The 21933-nt window shown below is 19.0% G+C and overlaps 1 protein-coding gene across 1 annotated transcript; it reads left to right on the top strand.

Annotated features, from left to right (window-relative positions):
- Nucleotides 1–153: 153 nt before the first annotated feature.
- On the top strand, nt 154–21601 carry PRSY57_1021100 (putative membrane protein; the record flags this gene model as incomplete). The annotated part of the gene is made up of 5 exons (XM_012907800.2): nt 154–354; nt 499–7786; nt 8092–20604; nt 20768–21203; nt 21343–21601. 5 exons carry the CDS (start codon nt 154–156, stop codon nt 21599–21601), a joined length of 20697 nt encoding a protein of 6898 aa, XP_012763254.2.
- Between the last annotated feature and the right edge of the window lie 332 nt (nt 21602–21933).

Here is a 21933-nt window from a genome sequence, read left to right as displayed (position 1 = left end):
AACAACAACCTTTGAATGTTTCTTCTTTGTTTTAACGTTTAAATTGCAGAATAAAATATTTATATATGTTTATATATGTGACAATTAAATGTGTAACAAAAAAAAAAAAATAATAAAATAAAAAAAAAAATAAAAAAAAAAAAGTTGTAAATAATGATAAAGGCATTATACAAAAGTATTGTAAATTTTTTATTGTCATCCTTTTTTGAAAACATTGAAGAAAAACAATTACAAACATCATTAATACGAGGAAAAGTTCATTTGCAAAATGTAAAAATAAAAAAAAATTTTTGTGATTTTATATATTTACCTTATACTATCAAATATGGTTATATTCGTTCCTTGGACTTACAAGTAAGCATAACTATAACTGACAAGTTATTCATATGAAAGATGCAAAATTATGAGGATCACATATTTGATTTTTTATAAGTAAAAGTAAATATATATATATATATATATATTTTTTTTTTTTTTTTTTTTTTTTTTTTTTTTTAGATACCACTCTTGTATTTGTTTCAAAAAGCTTCTTTAAAAGTAAGCGACGTTGTAATAGTTTTGAAGGAAAAACATTTCAGCGAATATAACATAGAAGAAGAAATAAATGGAATAAAAGGAGGGAAAAAGAATAATTTAAAACTTGAAGATTATAATTATAATAGTAATGATACGAATCAGAAAATTAATAAAGGTTTAAATTATTTATTTTATGAATTATATAATAATATGTCTATTGATATTGAAAATGTAGAAATTATATTAGAAAGTTCTGAAAAGACTACTAATGTTATTGGATTGTTTGTAAAAAAGATAAGTAGTGTTAAAACTCATAATTGTACAAATAAAATAATAAAAGATTTTTCTTTTGTGGATGCTATTTTTTATATGAATGATGAAAAAGCGAAATATGCAATTAATAAAATTATAAAAAAAGAAGAAAAGAAAAAAAAAAATAAAAGAAATATTAATGAAGAAGATATATATAATAAAATTAAATATATTTGTAATAATTTACATAAAAAAAAATATATAATTTCAGAAATACCATCCATTGTTTTAAGTACAAGTATGTATGTTAGTAATAGTACTGATTATTATTATCATAATTCAAAATTTCTTTTTAAAAAAAATAGCTATTTTAATATTACATGTACACATTGTGATAAATATCTTTTTCAATGTAAAGAAGTGAAAAAAGATAAATCTATATTTCAAAATATATTCATAAAGAAAGAAAAAATTCAACAAAGAAATAAACAGCTCTATAGTGAAATTAATTGTAAGTGTAAGAAAAATAATAAAAACATTTTACAGACTCACCAATATATAAATTGTACGTATAATTCAGATCATATACCTGAGTACTCTCTTAAGGGCACTAATGAAATGAATAAAAATATTCCCCCTGATCTTGACAGCATAAATGTGGGACACCCTAAGATTGATGATAATAATGAAAATAATAACCATGATAATAGTCATAATGATAATGAAAATAATAACCACGATAATAGTCATAATGATAATGAAAATAATAACCATGATAATAGTCATAATGATAATATAAAAAATAACCACGATAATAGTCATAATGATAATGAAAATAATAACCATAATAATTATCATAATAATTATCATAATAATTATAATAATAATTATCATAATGATAAACATAAACATAATTATAATCATCGTAATGGTGGTGTCGGACAAAACAATACAGGTGATAACAATATTTTAAATAATACATTTAATAAACATAACGAAGAAAGAACTGTAGAAGAGAAAGATGAAAAAAAAGGTGAAGATTGCATTGATTGTAATTGTAAAAAAAATATTAGTGAAGATCTTGATAATTGTTTATATTGTAGGATTAATAATAAAAATCAATCTTATATTGAAAAATTTCATATGTTAGAAGAAAATATAAATTTAAAAGAAAATGAATATATGACCTTTGAGTTGAATGTAGATAAAATAGATTTAATATTATCATTCAAGCAATTCTATTATATCTTAGATATTGTAAATTATTATTTTATATATAGTTGTCTTGTTAATGGTTTGTGTATAGAAGAATGGTTAAATATCCCAGAAATTAATGATATATTAATTTATAAAAGAGAATTAATAAAAAAAAAGAAAAAAGAAAAATTTGATAAAGATTTTATAGATAAATTTGAATATACACATAGCTTTCAAATTATTTCAAATATAAAAAAACATGTCGAAGAATATTCTTTAGACAATAATAAAAGGAAAAAAAGTATAAGAGGAACAGGCGAAGATTTATCAACACTTCTGAATAGTAATCATAACAATGAACATAATCATCATCACAATGAATATAATCATAAAAATGAACATAATCATCATCACAATGAACATGATAATAACCATGAAGATAATCATCACAATGAACATGATAATAACCATGAACATGATAATAATAATAAAGTGACAAAATCACAATCCACGTCGTCTCATTTGTCAAACGTATCAACATGGAATAAACCTTTTTTTGTATATAATAAAAAAATTTCAGTAAATTGTTCATTTAACATTTTAATTAAAAAATTAAATTTTTGTTTATGTAGTGGGGATAAAATAAATAAAATTATACAAATTAATATGGATGATTTTAATTTTAATGTTAAATCTTATATTAATGCTGATTTTGCATATTCTTTATTGTTAAAAGATATGAGTATTTTCTTTATACATAAAGATAAAAAATATCCTTTGTTTGAATTATTTAATGTTAATGAATATAATAAAAAAGAAGATAAGAAAAAAGAGAATATGAAAGTAAATAAAAGAAAAAGTAAAAATTATATATTCAATACACACTTATGTAATGATGCGATGACTTCTTTTAAAAGCGTTTCATCTATAATAAATGTTCCAAGTAATATAAATAATATTAATGATAATATAAAAAATGATAATTATAATAATATATATAAGAATAATGAAAAAAATGTGAAAACTGGAAAGAAATGTAGTAAATATGTTGACTGTAGAAATTTAGTGGAAATAAATAATAGACATAATGAATATTCAAAAGAAAAGAAAAATTTAACAAATATAAAGAATGACAATATTAATAATAATGAAAATAATTATTATGATAATAATATTAATAATAATAATAAAGAAGAATATGCAATATCATTATTAACCTTTACTAAATATGAAACTACACAAGCTAAAACATTTATAAAATTGAATAAAAATATTCTTATAACATTAAGTGTTAAAGAAATTTATAATATTTTAAATATTAACTGTGATTATAAACCAGTCGATTTAGAAAAAAAATTGAAATCTTATAAAATTTTATTTTATTATTATCTTCTAGGAAAAAAATATTGTAAAGAATTATATATGGCATCAGATAAAAATTTTGAAGATATGAATATACACTTTATGCATAATATCTATTTTAATATAATAATTAATAAAAAATATAATTTATTATTTAAAATGAAAAAGGGACTTGTAAATTCTTTCTTCTTTACAAAGATGTATTTACATTGTGATTTGAAGAAACTAACTATGATAACAGACCATAATGATATGCAACAAAATATTGATAACAAATTAGTTGATCAATATACTGAACAAATGAAAGAAAACTGTTCGTATGAGAATAGTCAAGCTTGTAGTAATACAAGTAGTGTGGGTTTTACAAACGAGGACCAAACAAAAAGAAGAAATAAAGAAAAAAATAATCTAAATTTAAATTTAAGTACGAATGACGATGTAATAATTAATAAAAATGAAGAAAAAGAAAATGAAAATAAAGAAAGTAATAGGATAGAGCATATGAAACGTGATAATTCTATATATTCAAATGATAATTGTAGTATAGGTACTCATAGTGACCTTTTTAAAAATTCGGAATATAATTCTATGATTAATAATAATAATAATAACAACAATAACAACAACAACAATAATAACAATAATAATAATAACTCTTTTATAAATAATGATAATACAAGTATTGATAATAAGGTGTCCATGCAATGTAGAAAGTATTATCAGGAGTTTTTAAAAATGAATAATTTACAAGATATTAAAACAATTAGAAAAATAGAAAAAAGGGCAAACCAAAATAACACAAGCAATAATAATAATAATATAAATAATATACACAATGTAAATAATACACAGAATATAAATAATATACACAATATAAATAATATACACAATATAAATAATATACACAATATAAATAATAATAATAATAATTATTATGATTATATTTATAGTCATAACAATATCCATATTAATAATCATGCGGTTATCCACAATAACAGCAATTATAATAATAAAAAAACAAACATGATTCCAAACAACAACAAATATGATGAATATAATGATAAACACAGTTTTCATAGCGAAAATACAGATTCATATAGTAATTCGAATAAAGATGATTATCTAAATGAAGATCTAAATTTATATAAAGATCATATGTATATACAAAATTGTATAACGGAAAAAAAAGATAATATAATTACTACAATTTATCAGAAAAGAACCAATTTTGAACTTTCTCTTTTTATTCTTAAAAATAAAAATAATGAAAAGATACAAAATATATTATCTCATAAAAATAAAGTAAATAAGAAATATATATTAAAACCATTAAAAATATATATTGATGAAATTACATATAATTTTAAAAATTCTAGTGATAAGAAAATAACCTTTTTTCATACTAACAATTATAAAAACTATCTAAATTTTACACTTGATGATAAAATTATATTCAAACTTATATTCTTTTATTATCATTATAAAGATTATGTTGATCATATTTTTGAAAAGTTTGAAAGCAAAGATGAATCCAACTATTTAAATTTAAATACAATAGATGTACGTAGTTATAAAACTTTACAAATTTTATTAGATAATGCTGTTCATAATAAGAATGATCACTGGTTCAATGAACAAAACGGTGTTCATGATAAAGATCAGCAGAATAAAGCAACAATATATTATAAACAAAATGAGCATGATATCAAAATTGATGATAATAATGAGAAGGAGAATAACGATCACATAGATGAAAATAACAAAAAAAAAAAAAAAATAAATAATAATAATAATAATAATAATAATAATAATAATAATAATAACAATAATAATAATAATAATAATAATAACAACAATAATAATAATAATAATAATAATAATAATAATAAGGTGGATGGTCAAATCGAATGTTATGAAAATGTTACAGAAAAAGAGATACCAAGTAATGTACCCAATTTAAATAACTTAACAAATGAAGCTTCAAACGATAATCATAATAAAACTATTGAACATAATAATAATTTTTGTGAAGAACACAAAAAAAATGATTTAATAAAAACATCCTTTAATATTACTCATTGTGAAGAAGAAAGTGTAAATAAAAATAAATGTACGGAGGAAGATAAAAATGAAATAAAAGGAAATGATAAAAAAAATGTTGAAATGTGTAGAAAAGATACATTAGATTATGTAAAAGAAGATATAAATAAATATAAAATGTATATTAATGAAAATAATAAAAAAGAAGAAGAATATTCACATAATAATAATAATAATCATCATCATCATCATAATAATAATACGTTGAAAGATGATACATCAAATTATAACCATGTACAATATTTCCATGGAGAAAAAAAAGAAATAATATGTTTTATAAATAAAAGCAAAATACATTTTAATAATTATAAAAAAAGTAAAAGAATGATATCGATACATTTATCAGATGTCTTAATGTATTTATTTAGTGATAATAATATTACAAACTTTTTATTTAATTTAAAAAAAATTAATATATTAAATTGTTTATCACATGAAGATAGTTATAATAGTTTCTTTTCATATATACAACATAAAAAATTTTCTACACATAGAATAAGTAAAAAAGGATCAAAATTAAGTGATAAAAGAAAAAGTTCAAGTTCAAATGTGAATGGAATTTATTTTTATAATAGTGTTTTTAAATTAATTCAAAATGGAACCTTTCTTTTAAAATATTCATCAAAGAATAATATTTCATGCTTATCTTCTCTACATGTAAACCCAAATCATAATCATTATATAGAAAATAATAATTCAAAAGAAAAAAATTATTTTCTAAATAATAATAATAATAATAATAATAATATGGAAATAGAAGAAACTACTGAATTTCGATATTTTAATACAAATAATTTTGAACAACTAAATAACACATCAGGAAATAAATCTATTGATGGATCCAATATGAAAATTAATAATAGTCTTGATTTTGTTCATAAGAATTATTATAATAATTTGAATAATGACTATTTTAATTTTAATGTACCTCAGGATTCTAATAAACGAAAGGATGCCACAAATTCTCCAAGTAATGTTAGTAAGAAAAGTGGGGAAATCAAAAGTAGTCACAAGAATGAACAAAGTAAAGATAAACATATGAATGAAAATATTAGAGGTAGTCATAGAAGTTATAGTACTCATCAAAGTTATAGAACTCATCAAAGTTATAGAACGCATCAAAGTTATAGAACTCATCAAAGTTATAGAACTCATCAAAGTTATAGACGTCATGTTAATAATAGTAATATACGATGTAGTAGCAGTCCAAGCGAAAGAACACACATCTCCAAAAAAGATGAAATAAAATTCAATAAAGAAAACATTATGACATTGTTAAATGATTTTACAAATAATGAAAAAGAAAAACATCATGTTAAAACAAAGAAGAAACAAATCAAAAGAAGTAAAAGTAAAGAACCATTTGAAGATATAATAAATAGTAATACAAAAAAAACAAATGATATAGAACATATTTGGGATGAACAAAATAATCAAAACAATAAAGAAAATGATAATGTTGTAAACAAAGTACAGAAAAAAAGTATTATTACGGAAAATTATATACGTTATAAAAGTTGTATAGAACAAATTGATGATATTGATTATAATAAAGAATCGTTACAAAATGAAAAAAACATAGACAGAAAAAGAAATATTATATATAATAATAATAATAATAATAATGACATTCATACTGATCATATAAATATGAATACTACTACTTGTATTCCTATAAATGAAAAAAACTTTGTTATACAAAGAAATAAAAAAAGTTCTCAATACTATAATGCAAAAGAATATAATGATTCAAATAAAAGGAGAAGAAATAATTATATATTAACTGGAGAGGTAAATAATATAAAAGGTTATAATAAATATGATATGCATTCATCACATGTTAATAATATGAATAATTCATTATGCTCATCAGCTTATCATAATATGAAATATGAAAAATATAAAAATGATGACGAATTTTATGAAGCTGAAGAAGATGAAGATGAAGAAAATGATATAGATAATCAAGAAGAAGAATATATTGATATGAAAAAAAAAGAAAATGAAAATATTAGTACTATTGAATTTCATATGATTCATAGTGAATTTATTGTAGATTATTTATATTTTATATATTTATTTAAATGGATTAATAAATTATATAGAAAATATGAAAAAATTAAACAACTCTCAGATTTTGCGTATTCAAATAATAATAGTACAGATGATGAAGTAAGTAATATTAATGTGTCAAAATGTAATTATATTTTTTTCTTACAAAATAATAAAATTTATGTACCAATATACACTTATTCAATATCACAATATAATTATTATAATAGTTTAAAGGGAACCTCTTATGTATCCTTATTACCAGTATTAGAGTTACATTTCTCATGTTCCTACAAATCTATGAACGGTAACACATAAAAAATATTCAAACGGGTTATACATATGTATGTACATAAAGGTGTATAAAAAATGTATAAATGTATAAATATAAAAATGTAAAAATGTATATATGTTTATATATATATGTTTATATATATATGTTTATATATATATGTTTATATATATATGTTTATATATATATATTTATATATATATATATTTATATATATGTGTACATTATGTTGTATTATATTGCGTTACCTTTTTATGATGTCATTATACTTTTAATTTATCCCTTTTTTTTTTTTGTTTATTTTCCTACTTTTATCTTAGAAAACGATGAAAATGTCAAGTCGATAAACGTGCGAAATTTGGGAAGCGCTCTTGTCATTCCAAGTATTAACATTTACAAACATAAAAAAAACAAAAAAAGCAATATATGTGTAATAACGTTTAATAGGAAGGATAAGAATAATGAAAGTATTATTAACGATTTAAGATTTCAAATAAATATGAGAAGAAATTATAATTATGAAATTATAGAAAATGAAAATGATAATAGTAGTAGTTGTAATCATATGGAGATTCCATATTATGAACCTAAATATACATCATTAAATACATATTGCACAGTTATATCTAAAGAGCAGATATATTCTGAAAAGAATAACATTAAGAATAATAATAATAATAATAATAATAATGATAATAATATAATTATGTATGATAATAATATGTATAATTATCATGGTTGCCATACTAAAACAGGATCATATCCAAAAAAAATTATTAGCTTCCATTGTGATCCTATAATTTTAAATTTTTCAAAAGATATATTAAAAAATTTACTTATATTTTATAATACATTTTGTTATTTTATAAATAATTGTAGTAAAAACGATGATACAGGTAATGATAGTAATATGATTAGAGATATGCTATATTATTTATACAACCAAAGTAGTGATATATTATTTGAATATTTTCTTGATGATATACGTTTAAATTGTTATGATGGTAATATTAATCGAAATGTACCTCTGATAGTAGTTAGTTTGTTTAATTTAAAATTCTTTTTACAAAAGGATATAATAAGTATATATAATTTTTTGAATTTTTATTTAAATATAGATATATATGATAGTTATAAAATATTATATGATACGTTATTAGAAAAGATGGAAATATATATAACTTTTGAAAATAATAGAAATAAATTGAATATATTAAATTTAACTTTAGAAACATCCTATATTAATATTTTATATACAAATAAAAGTAAAAATATATTAATAAATTTTCTTGAGCCAATATTAAATAAAAATTTTTATTATCTCAGTTCATCATATTATAATAATTTGGATATTACAAAAAATAAAAGAAGAAAACGAAGTATTTATCATCATCATAATCATAATTATCATCATGAATGTTATGAAAATAATATTTTAATTAAAAATACAAAAGGAAAATCTTCAGTTTCACATATAACATCTAAACTATTTAATTATACAGGTTTACCAATAAATGTAAGATTTAAACAATCATTACGAAATAAAATACAAAACAATAGTTTAAATAATAAGAATAAAAATAAATATCTATTTTATGAATTACAAAATAATGAGCATGGGGCATTATTAAATGATGAAAATGGAGAAGTGTGTGAAGTGGTAGTTATTATAAAAATATTTAATTATATATTTGAAATAATAGATATAGAAAGAAATAAAAATACATGTGATATTAGATTTTTACCTATAATATATGAATTAAAAAAATATAATGAAAAAAAAAAAATTACTATTAAAAAGTATGATATAAATTATGATATATATAATGAATACTCATTAAAAAATAAAATATTTAAAACATTTATTAAATTATATATACAAACAAATATTGATGAAAAGGGAATAGTCTCAATATATTTCTCATCAAATCTCTTCATTAATAATTCAACAAATAGTGATTTTGTTTTATTGTTTCACCCTGTACTTTATTATTTTATGTTATTTAATGAGCACTCTACAAACACTAACAATAATAATAATAATATAAACAACAACAATAAAAATGAGGAGAATAATGGGGATAATAAGGGGGATAATAATGAGGATAATAATGAGGATAATAATCAAGATAACAATCAAAATAATAATCAAAATAATAATGAAGATAAGGATAAGGATTGTAGTAGTGTCCATAATATTAATAATGTGGAAAGCGATTCACAATTAAATATAAACTTTTTCAAAAATCCTAATTACCATAATAATAATGACAAAGGTACAAATATAACAATTATTAATTCTAATGAAAGGTATTTTTTACCTCTTATTTCTTTTATACCTATTATTATTTTATATGATTATTTAAAGAAAAAAAATCAAATCGAAGAAAATAATTACCCTGACAAGTATCCAATTAATTCTAAGAATTCTTATGTAACACCTGTCTCCATGGTATGTGATTTAAAAGGAAGCTTGAGTGCAGATATAAAAAAAAATAATTTCATAAAACGATTTAATTCGTTAAATTATAATATGAATGTTTATAATGGCGAAGAGGAAGAAATATCTAAGCAGAATGAAGCTAATGATGTATTAAATAATACCCACGTGGATAATAATGCCCATGTGGATAATAGTAACAACGAAATATCTTGTAGAAATGATAATGAAGATAAAATATTAAGTTACAAGAAAAGAATTACTTATGATTATTCTTCAATTAATGCTTTAAAAAAATTGTCATACAATAACTTAACACGTGCTAGCTGTTATGTAAACTCCAGAAGTAGCGAAATAAACTTTTGTAATATAATATCGAATAAAGGAGAAAAAAGAAATTTTATGAACAATGAAAAAATAATAGAATCTGTTAATTTGAATGCATTAAGAGAAATTAATAAAATAAGAACTAATAGAATATTAAAAAGATTAGAAAAATATGTAAATAAAAAATGTAATAGTAAGAATATGAAAAATATTAATTATATTTATATTATTAAAAAAGAATTTTATGATTTCTATATTCATAAAAATGAAAATAATAATAAATGTTATTTTGAAATGTTTAATTTTTTAATAAAAAATGGGGCCAAAAAAGTTTTAAATAATTCAAGTATAAAAGAAATTATCTGTAGACATTCCTTTGATTTTTTAAAATATAATTTATATGCACAAACATTAAAATTAAAAACTTTAAAAATTATATGTTATGATAAGTATAGTAGATATTTAAGGGAGAAGAAAAAAGAAATAGAGGAAGCTAAAACGTATAATAATAATAAAAACAATAATAAAAACAACAACAATAATAATAATATGAAGAAAAAGCAGATTGGTGATATATATATGAAAAATTATAAAGAAGAAAAAAACGATATAAAGGAAGAACAAGAAAAACATGATAATAGTAGTAGTATTGTGGTGTTAAATAAATTTCATGATTATTATGATAAAAGAGATAAGTATTATTTTGAGAACAACCACAGGAATGAGCATTACACAAGTGACTTAAATAATGATGATAATAATAAATATAATATCTATGATAATAATAAATATAATATCTATGATAATAATGAAAGTAAGAATAAAAAGGATGATTATTATTATAGCATTCCTACTAATCTTGATATTTCACTTAAATATATAAATCGAAATGAAAGACACATCAACAGTCTTCTATTTAATCATAGTAAGAGAAAATCTACATTAAGCAACATACTAATAAAACATGATATGATTAAAAATAGTGTATCTAAACATATCCTTAATAATGATTATGCATATGAATATGATAAAAAGGAAGATATAGAATATAATTATAATAATAAGGATAATTGTGAAAAAAATGAAAAACAGAATAATAATATGAATGATGATGATAATAATATAAATGATGATGATTATGATGATAAGAAGAAGCATCATATTATCCATTATAATAATAATATTATAAAAAAGAAAAGAAGGAAATTTATATTTACGGCAAAGAAACAAAGTAGTTATAGTAATACAATTATATGTGAACAAAAGAATATAGATGTAAATAAAATATATTCCTTTGGTATCTATATTGATTATATATTTGAAATCCATAACTTTATGCATGAAGAAATGAAAATTGGTTATTGTCAGAAATATTATATAAACAGTATACCTAAAAAGATTAAAAGAATTAAACGAGAAGAAATATCACCTAAATCAATAAAATATTTAGATACGATACCTAAATATATAAAATTATTTTATGTATTAAATAATAATAATTATATATTTAATTTTTTTTCTAAAAAGATTCAGTTATATAAATATGCTAATACACCAGATAAAATTCATCAAATAAAAATGTATATAGAATATATTAATGATGAAAATAAAAATATTATATATAAGAAAAGAAAATATAAATTAAATTCTTTATTTAAAAGAAAATCAAGAAATAAAAGGAAATATAAATATCTAGAATCAAAAGATTATGATAAATTATGTAAAGAAGTACCTAAGTTTTTTTATCTTAACATTACATTTAGAAAGAAAACAGATCATTCAAATAATACATATTATAATGAAAATAATTTTAAACATGTAATAGACAGTAATGTTTTGCAATTATTAATTTATCCATCTTTCTTTTTTCAAAATAATTTAGATAACGATTTAATAATTAAATCCAATGGGAATTTACAAAAAATAAAAAGAAAATCCATAATGTTTTTTGGTGATGTTGATAATAGTAAAGTTATATTACAAATAGTATATAATAATCAAATATTCCTTTCTAAAAAAATAAAAATAAATCAAGTATGTTTAAATAAAAAAATCATCTTAACAAGTAAAAATAGAAAAGAAAATATTTTCTTATCTATGAATATTACATTAAATGGTAATATCTATAATACAAAAACAATTACTATAAATAATAGATATACAATTATTAATAATACCAATCGAACTTTATATGTTCAAGAGGTTAATAAAGATTTCAAAATAATTAAAAAAAAGGAAAAAAAATATATGACATATTCATTATCTTTAGAAAATTTAAGAAATCAAAATAATCATTCAAATGATGAAAATATGGAAAAATTATATATACCTAGTAGTAATGATCTTACTAATATAATACATAATTATAATCAAAAAGAAAAAAATAAATTAAATGAAAAAAATGAAAATCTAAACAAAATGAAAATCAATAAACAATCGGATTTAACGTATGAGCACGAAAATGATAAAACAAAAATTTTGGATACATGTGAAATTCCTGATAAGAAATATACGGAAAAAAGTATGACAAAAATATGTGAATTTAATAAAAATCGTATAAAATATAATAAACATAAAAAATATAACGACAAGAAATATAATGAAAAGAAATATAATAATAATAATAATAATAATAATATTACTACCCGTAGTAGTAATAGTAATAGTAATAGTAGTAGTAGTAGTAACAACAACAGACCTAATATTATTTCAATTAAACCATATGAATCTTTTTATTATCATCCCATTAACACAAATAAATGCTTCCTAACCTTTTCTTATACAAATATTATGGAATGTAAAAATGATAAGAATTTTTATAGAAGAAGAGGCAGCTATGAATTTACACATACACAAAATGAAATCACAAACTTGTTCAATAATTATTTAAAAAAAAAAATTATGAAATCTCAAAATTTATCTATAATAAATGATAAAGAAGAAAACATAAATAAAAGTCTACATAAAAATCAAGAATTCTATAATTTATTTTATACTAGTCCTATAGAAATCGAAAAGGTAGGTAATTACAAAATTTTTCACAAGACAGTACATAAAATTGATGTAACGTACAATAATGAAAAAGACGCAACCGAAAATCACCCTACATTTGAAGATAATATTATTCAAAAGGAAATAAAACAACAAGACAAAGAAATTGAAGAAGAAATAAAAAGAGAAATAGAAGAACTAGAAGAACATCGTGAAAAGGAAACTATTATTGTATTTTCGAATTTGAAAGATTCATATGAAAAAGAAATGCAAAAAAAAAAAAAAAATCAACATAAGAAAAATAACCTTCTTAATATAAATTCGAATCATATAAATAGTAATAATATTATTAATTCATATAAAAATGAACAAACCACTCAAATGATTTATATACAACAAGAATATACAGATAATATACCTGCTGACGATGAGAAAAAAAGTTCGCATAATGAAACTATACTTATAGATGATTTAACATTATTTAATAAAAATAATAAACATAATATTAATGAAAGGGAAAATAAAGAAAGCATATTATTTAATGAAACGGTTTTGACAGTGGATAATAATGATACTGAACATATAAAAAACGATTATGTAAATATAAAAAGCAATTGTGTTGTAAATACGAAGGAGGATTCTCATAATAATTATCAACATAATGGTTTCAATATAAGACATGATTCATTTTGTGAAAATTATGTTATAGATTTTAATGATGATGATTCTTGTATTCATTTTAAAAAAAATAAAAATGTTATAAATACAGTAGATGATATGAATAATAATACGGTGATTATCCCTATTAAAAGTATAAAACAACTAGAAGGAGACGAAAATGTACATAATATAGAAAATGATGACACAGGTATAAAAAATAACAACAATAATAATAATAATAATAACAACAATAATAATAATAATAACAACAATAATAACAACAATAATAATAACAACAATAATAATAATCTCTTATGTGAATTAAATAAAACGAGTGATAATAAAGAAAGAATAAACACAAAACATATGTTTTTATATAAAGAAGAAAGTATTATTACAGAAATTAATATAGCATTAAATAGTAATACAAATATAGAAATAAATATATCTATAGAAAATAACCCAGATACTATTATATATAATAAAACAAACTATTATTTAATATTTTATCAAAGAAAAACAAATAAAAAAATAGTAAATTTGTTGAAACCTTTTGATAAAGAAATATTCGGATGGACTGATGTTTGTAAACCTAAAGTTATAAAATGCTTTTTAATTATTCAAAAAAATGATGTGTATGTATTTTCATGCAATTTAAATATAGTAAAAGAACATAATAATATTATATTAAATAATAATAGAAGAATTATAGTGTTAACCAAAATTGAAAATGGTAAACGAGTTTTTTGTTTAGAAGAAATGAATATGGAATTATTAGATTGTAATGAAAAATATGAACACAAAAAATCTCTAGCTCCATTTTTTTCCGCAAGTAAAGGTTTTAATAGATTTAGAGAAAAGAAAAAAAAGAAAATTAAAAGGAAATTACATAAAATAAGTTTATATAATAGTTTAATCAAATCATCACAAATGAGAAAGGATAAGAATAAAAGTAAAAATAAAAAAAAAAATAAAAAACAAAAAAAAAATCAAATGAATCAAATGAATCAAATGAATCAAACGAATCAAACGAATCATATGTTACAAAAGAACAAACAAACTAATGATAACTATTTAGTAAAATATAAAAATGAAAAATTTAATAAGAAATTACCATTACTTAGTAAAAAACGTTTTAATATTGCATATTTAAAAAGAAAAAGAAAACAAATAAAAAAAAAAAAAAATAATAAATATTTTCATTTAAGTTCCTTTTTCCTATTAAAAAGTATGGATTCATCAATCCATAAAGATGTTGAAAAAGAAAGGAAAAAACAAAAAGCAAAAAGCCCACAAGGAGAAAAATTATTCAAGGTAGAAAAAATTGTACACAATGAATCTTATAATGAATCGTATAATGAATCGTATAATGGATCGTATAATGAATCGTATAATGGATCGTATAATGGATCGTATAATGAATATCATAATGAAAATAATGGCAATATAAATTCAATAAAGTATAATAATATTATTAAAGAAGAAGAAAATATCAAAAATAAAAATATAACAAGTAATAATAATAGTAGTTTTAGTAAAAAAAATATTAAATTAAATAATGTATCTATAAAAAAAGATGATAAAAAAAAATCTACATCAAAATATAAAAGCTTGAATTCTAAAAAACATATTAATAAATTTTTTAATGACAATTATGCATTTCGAAAAAAAAATAAAAGAAAAAAAAGTAATAAAAAAAATTTATATGTGAATAAAAATAATGAAGACACAGAAACAAGTGATTATTATATAGAAGAACATAATGAAAACAAGAAAAATATCGAACGTTCTCATGATAGCAATTCTTTTGATAATGAGGAAAGGAAAAATAGTCTAGGCATGAAAAAATCTGAAGGATATAACGATCTTTTTACTGTTAAGTTTAGAAAAAGTATAAATGAAAATTATAAAATTGATGAATATAAAGAAAATTGTTTTGAAGACTCTAGTACATATAATGATTCATTTTTAAGCAGTTCTTCAAATGATTATAATTATATTTCTAATAATAATAAGAAGAAAAAGATGTTTCTTAATAGATATTATGATAATAAAGATGATAAGAAGAAATATAGAGAATATAATTTAATATATAATAAAGAAATGAAAGCTAAAAATAATTTAAAAAAACCTAAGAAGAAAATAAAAAGAAAACTTAGTGATTTTATATTTACAAAAATTAAAAAAAATCAAAAGAAATTTAAAGGACTTAGTAGAATATATCCAATGTTTATAAAAAGTAATAGAAGTGATGAATTTAATGTTCTTATAAGAAATTATTTATCGGACAACGATGATAGTACTAGTATAAGGAAAGAATATAAAATTATAAATGATAATTATATAAATAATAATAATAATAATAATAATAATAATAAAGATAAAGATAAAGATAAAGATAATGGAACTATGAACTATGATTTAAAAACAAATACTTATAATAATATTCTTCATAATAATAATTATAGATTAGATAAAAAAAGTTTATTTGAAGAAAATAGAAAAATACCTATAAAATTTATAACAAATTTAAATGTAATGTTACGTGGAATAAAAATTAGTTTATTTGAACACACCTGTGATTATGTAATATCTTTTGAAATAAATGAATTATTAGTTACAAAGGAATATATGGAATATATAGATTATTATAATGTAGATATTAAAATAAATAATATTTTATGTTATGCTGTATATAAATATTTAAGTGCATGTGCTGTATTATATACAAATAATGATAGCAACATAAAAAATAATCACTTACGTATGTTAATAAATGAATTAAAAATTAAAAGGAATTTATTTTTACAAAAAAAAAGAAGAAATGAAAATAAAAAGGAATATTGTGATGTCTATATTGACAAAAATAATGACAATATTAATAATAATGATAAAATTAATAATAATGATAAAATTAATAATAATGATAAAATTAATAATAATGATAAAATTAATAATAATGACAATATTAATAATAATGATAAAATTAATAATAATGATAAAATTAATAATAATGACCATATTAATAATTATGCATATAATCATGATGAAAGAGAAATGTACTCATCAGGTTCATCCAGAACAAGTTATACAAATAAAAAGAAGGGATATAAATATAAAAACAATTATAATAAAAAAAAAAAGAAACAAGAAAAAAATATTTATGATAATAAAAAAGCCAAAAAAAAAAAAAAACAAAAAGTAGAGAAAAAGAAAAAGAATATTTTTGTAAACAATGAATTTCTTATATGTAATTTTCAATATGTAAGGAAATGTGAAACATTATTTTTTAAATATTTCTTATTAAGTTTAAAACCTATTGTAATTAATGCAGATATTAATTCTATAACTATATTGTTCTATTTTTATAAAACGTTTTATAATTTTCATACCAAAAAAAATGAACAGGGTCAAGGAGTGCAAAATGGATTCAACACGAGTAATTATGAAAAGGTGCAAATGAAAGAAATAAATATGATGAAAGAAGAAGAAGGAAAAAAAGAAGAAGTATTACAAAAAAAAACCAAACAAGAAATGGAGGAGAGACCTTTAAAAGATTATTATTATTATTATTATTATGATTCATCTATGAATATATTAAATGATCCAGATAAAAATAAAAAATGTGATATACAAAAAAATAGTATGATCGAAAAAAATGATAGTTTTTTTATAAATGAAAATAGAAAAAAAAAAATACAAGATATAAATGGTGATCATATTATTGATAATAATATTTTAAGTCGAATGAAAAATATGGAATCATTTATTATACATGAAGAACAACAAAAAAATGATTTATCTTTAACAGTACATAATAATATATATAATGTAGAAGGAGAATATTATAATATAAAAAAGAGTAATATGAATTATTATAATAATATAATTAACAATGAAAAGTCTGTTCAAATAAAAAAAAAAACAACTGTTATCGAAAAAAATGATATTAATAATAAATATGTATATTTACAATATATAAGTATAGATAAAATAAATATATTATTAAATTTCCAATCAGAATATAAAAAAGAATTAACAAATCATGTTAATGATTTATTTTATAAAGAACATATAAGTGCTTATAATAAATTAGGAGATATATCTAATTGTAATATATATTTAAAAAGTTTATCCAATATACATATCTTTACAAATTATAATTTGTTAATAAATTTCCTACAAAATTTTTATTATAACCAAACTATAGTTAACCTATCAAACCTATTAATTTCTTTTAATATTATTGGAAGCCCTACATCTTTAATAGCGCATGTTAAAAATGCATTTAATGAATTCTTTTATATAATTAATGAAGACACACTATCCAAAAAGAACAAATATGATGATGACAAGGACATGAATGATTACTCCTCAACAAAATACAACAACAAGAACAATAATAACAATATTAATAGTATGCATGGTAGTCATAATAATAATAATAATAATAATAATTATATTTATTATAATGATTATTATTATAATAATAATTACATGTATCGTGGTAGTACTCTTAATTATCATTATTATGAACAAGGTTGTGATAAATACAAATTGAATCGTATATATAATAATAACCCTAAATTAAGAAAAAATAATAAAGAAAGAAAAAATAAAATACAACAAATTAATTATACAACCAAAAAAGAAGAGAAACAGAATTTCCTAAATTTAATAGATCAATCGAGGGAAAGCTCATTTATAGATGAAAAATATGATTCCTTAAGCAATGATGATAAATATATTATGCATCTACTAAATGATTATAATTCGTCTTATCAAAATAATTTATTAAGTGAAGAGGAATCTTTTGTTAAAAGGAATTTCAGTTGGAATTTTTTTAAAAAACAACATACAAATAATAATAATTCGGATGATAACAATTATTTTAATGATTCTTATAATAACATAAAACATGATAGTTCCGGGAACTTAAATTATATGTACACAAAGAGTATTAAAAATAAAGATTTACATAAACTAGTAATTGATGATAATAACTCATCTATGAATTCATTCCTTTTTAATAATAAAAAAAATGTTATCATATTAGATGAAGTTTCCAAAAAAAAGAAAAAGAAATTACAATATACCAAAAATTTTGAAGAAGAAAAAAAGGGACATATATATATGGATGACGACATGTATATAGATGTCGATGTAGATCTAAATTCTTATGGGGAAGGAAAAGATACTACAAAAGATATATCCAAATATCCACCACATTTTAAAACATCCTATGATGAAGAAAAAAAAAAAAGGAAAAAGAAAAAGTTTTCAACCGGTAGTTATAATAATAGATACAAAAATGATGCGAAAATATTAGATATGAATCCAAAGAAAAAAAACAAGAAAAAAAATAAAATGCTAAAAAATAATAAAAATAAAAATAAAAATAAAAATAAAAAAAATAAAAGAAATAATAAAAGAGGTGGTTGTACTAAAATGTTCAGATTTCTTAAAAAAATAGGATTAAATATTATTTATATTTTTTCAAAAACTAAGAGAATATGTATTGGTATATATGTATTATTTATACAATTAATATTATCCTTATTATTTTCAATTACACTAATATTACAATCTTTAATAAACTTAGTAGAAAAGGTAAATATAAATAATGCAGATAATGTGTTTTTAATATTTAATAAAAAATATGAAAGAAAAAAAGTAGTGGTATTTAATAATATAGAGGAATATAATAAATTTAATATTACCAAATTATTTTATTATTATATTAGTATATATATGAATATAGTGAATTTCTTATATTATAATATGTTATATAAAATGAAGAAGAAAAAAAAAGATTTATCAGGAGAAGATAAAATTTTTATGAAGAAATTAAAAATCAATTTAAAAAATAAAAGAAAATTTTCTTTCTTTATTAATTTCTTTTTAAATATATTTAATATCATCAATATATTATTATTTGGACACATAGTTTTCTTACTTTTATGTTTATTAACAATGAATAATATTTTTCAAAAAATACTTACGGCATGTATTAAATTAGTATATTACCAAAGAAATAAAAATTATCTAGATTTTCTTAATAAAAACAGTTTTAATCATATGAATATTATAAGTTATATTAAAATTAATCAAGTTATAAGTAAATATGTATTATTAAAAGAACCCTTCAAATATTTCTTATCTCATCAAGATTTCTTGGATATGAAAGCACCTAAAAAAAGAAATTATTTTGTATATACCAAAGAGCTTTTCTTTTATATACAAGAAAATAAAATTGTATTCTTATTTAGAAAAAATGATATGAAAAAAATTGACATTATTATACATACTACAAATAATAGTTTCGCAATAAATAGTTACTATAAGAAAAAGGGTAGTAAGACAGCCAAAAAAAGTAGATCCAAAAATACCCCATCAAATTATACTCTTAATATGGGTAATTATATATATATATATATATATTTATATATTTATATATATGTATGTGTTTTTTTTATGGGCCTAATTTTTTTCTACCCACTCTGTAAACATGTATTTCATATAATTTTATATAATATTTCATACACATTGCATAATTTTTATTTTTTTAATATTTTTAGAACATGTGACAGGAGAAGAAAATAATAGCTTTACTTCATCTTTATATAACAAAACTAACGTATCGAATGATATATCAGAGGATAAAAATGTCATATGTTTTTTAAATCAAGAATTAGCTTTAACCAAAAGAAACGAAATTATACATATAAATAATAAAAATTATGATTATATTATTTCCATAAAAATAACAATCAAAAATAATATGAATGTTATGGAGAATATTTATTATAATCCCAAAAAATTTTTTAAGTGCTTGTCAAAAATACAAAAAAGCTTCAATAATATTTATTTACCTTTATGTAAAAATAATAATAATGAAACCAAAAATAATAAGGAAAAACATTTAAATAACAAAGGTGCAGATATATATAAAGCAGATATAAATGTAAAAAAAAGGAGAACTTTTTTTTCAGCAATTATTTGTTTCTTTAAAAGGTAATAATAAATATAAATATATAAATATATAAATATATATATATATATATATATATATATATATATATTCATATTCATATTCTTTTTATTTTTTATTTTTTATTTTTTATTTTTTATTTTTTAATTTTTTTTTTTTTAGCATTTTCATATTTTTGTACTTTTGTCTATGCCCATGGAAATTGTTAAAGTTAAAAAAGAAAAAATCAAATGAAAATAAAAAAAAACAGATGGACGAAAAAGATAAAGAAAATGCAGTCCATAAAAATATACAACTAAAACATAAAAATAAAAAGGAAAAGACAACACCCAACAGTATTATTTTTAAATTAAACTTTGAAGATTTTCAATCAACTTTAAATATATTCGAATGTTTGTGTAGGATTATGAATAATAATTAAAGTAACCATCTTATTTATTTTAATTCATATTTATTATTTAAAAAGAAAAAAAAAAATATATATATTGTTATATTAAAAAAAAAAAAAAAAAAAAAAATATTTATTATTTAAAAAGAAAAAAAAAAATATATATATTGTTATATTAAAAAAAAAAAAAAAAAAAGAATGAAAGAAAGAAAGAAAAATTAAAATAAAATAAAATAGAAAACATATATATATATATATATATAATTAAAAGTATTAATTTTATGTGTATTCCTAATTAACAATTTTTTATATATAAGTATATAATTTTTTTTAACACTTATCTTTTTTTTTTTTAATTATATATA

Source organism: Plasmodium reichenowi, chromosome 10 (genome assembly GCF_001601855.1).
Source record: "Plasmodium reichenowi strain SY57 chromosome 10, whole genome shotgun sequence".
In the NCBI taxonomy this organism is placed as follows: domain Eukaryota; phylum Apicomplexa; class Aconoidasida; order Haemosporida; family Plasmodiidae; genus Plasmodium; species Plasmodium reichenowi.
This window is presented reverse-complemented; position numbering and strand designations above follow the sequence as displayed.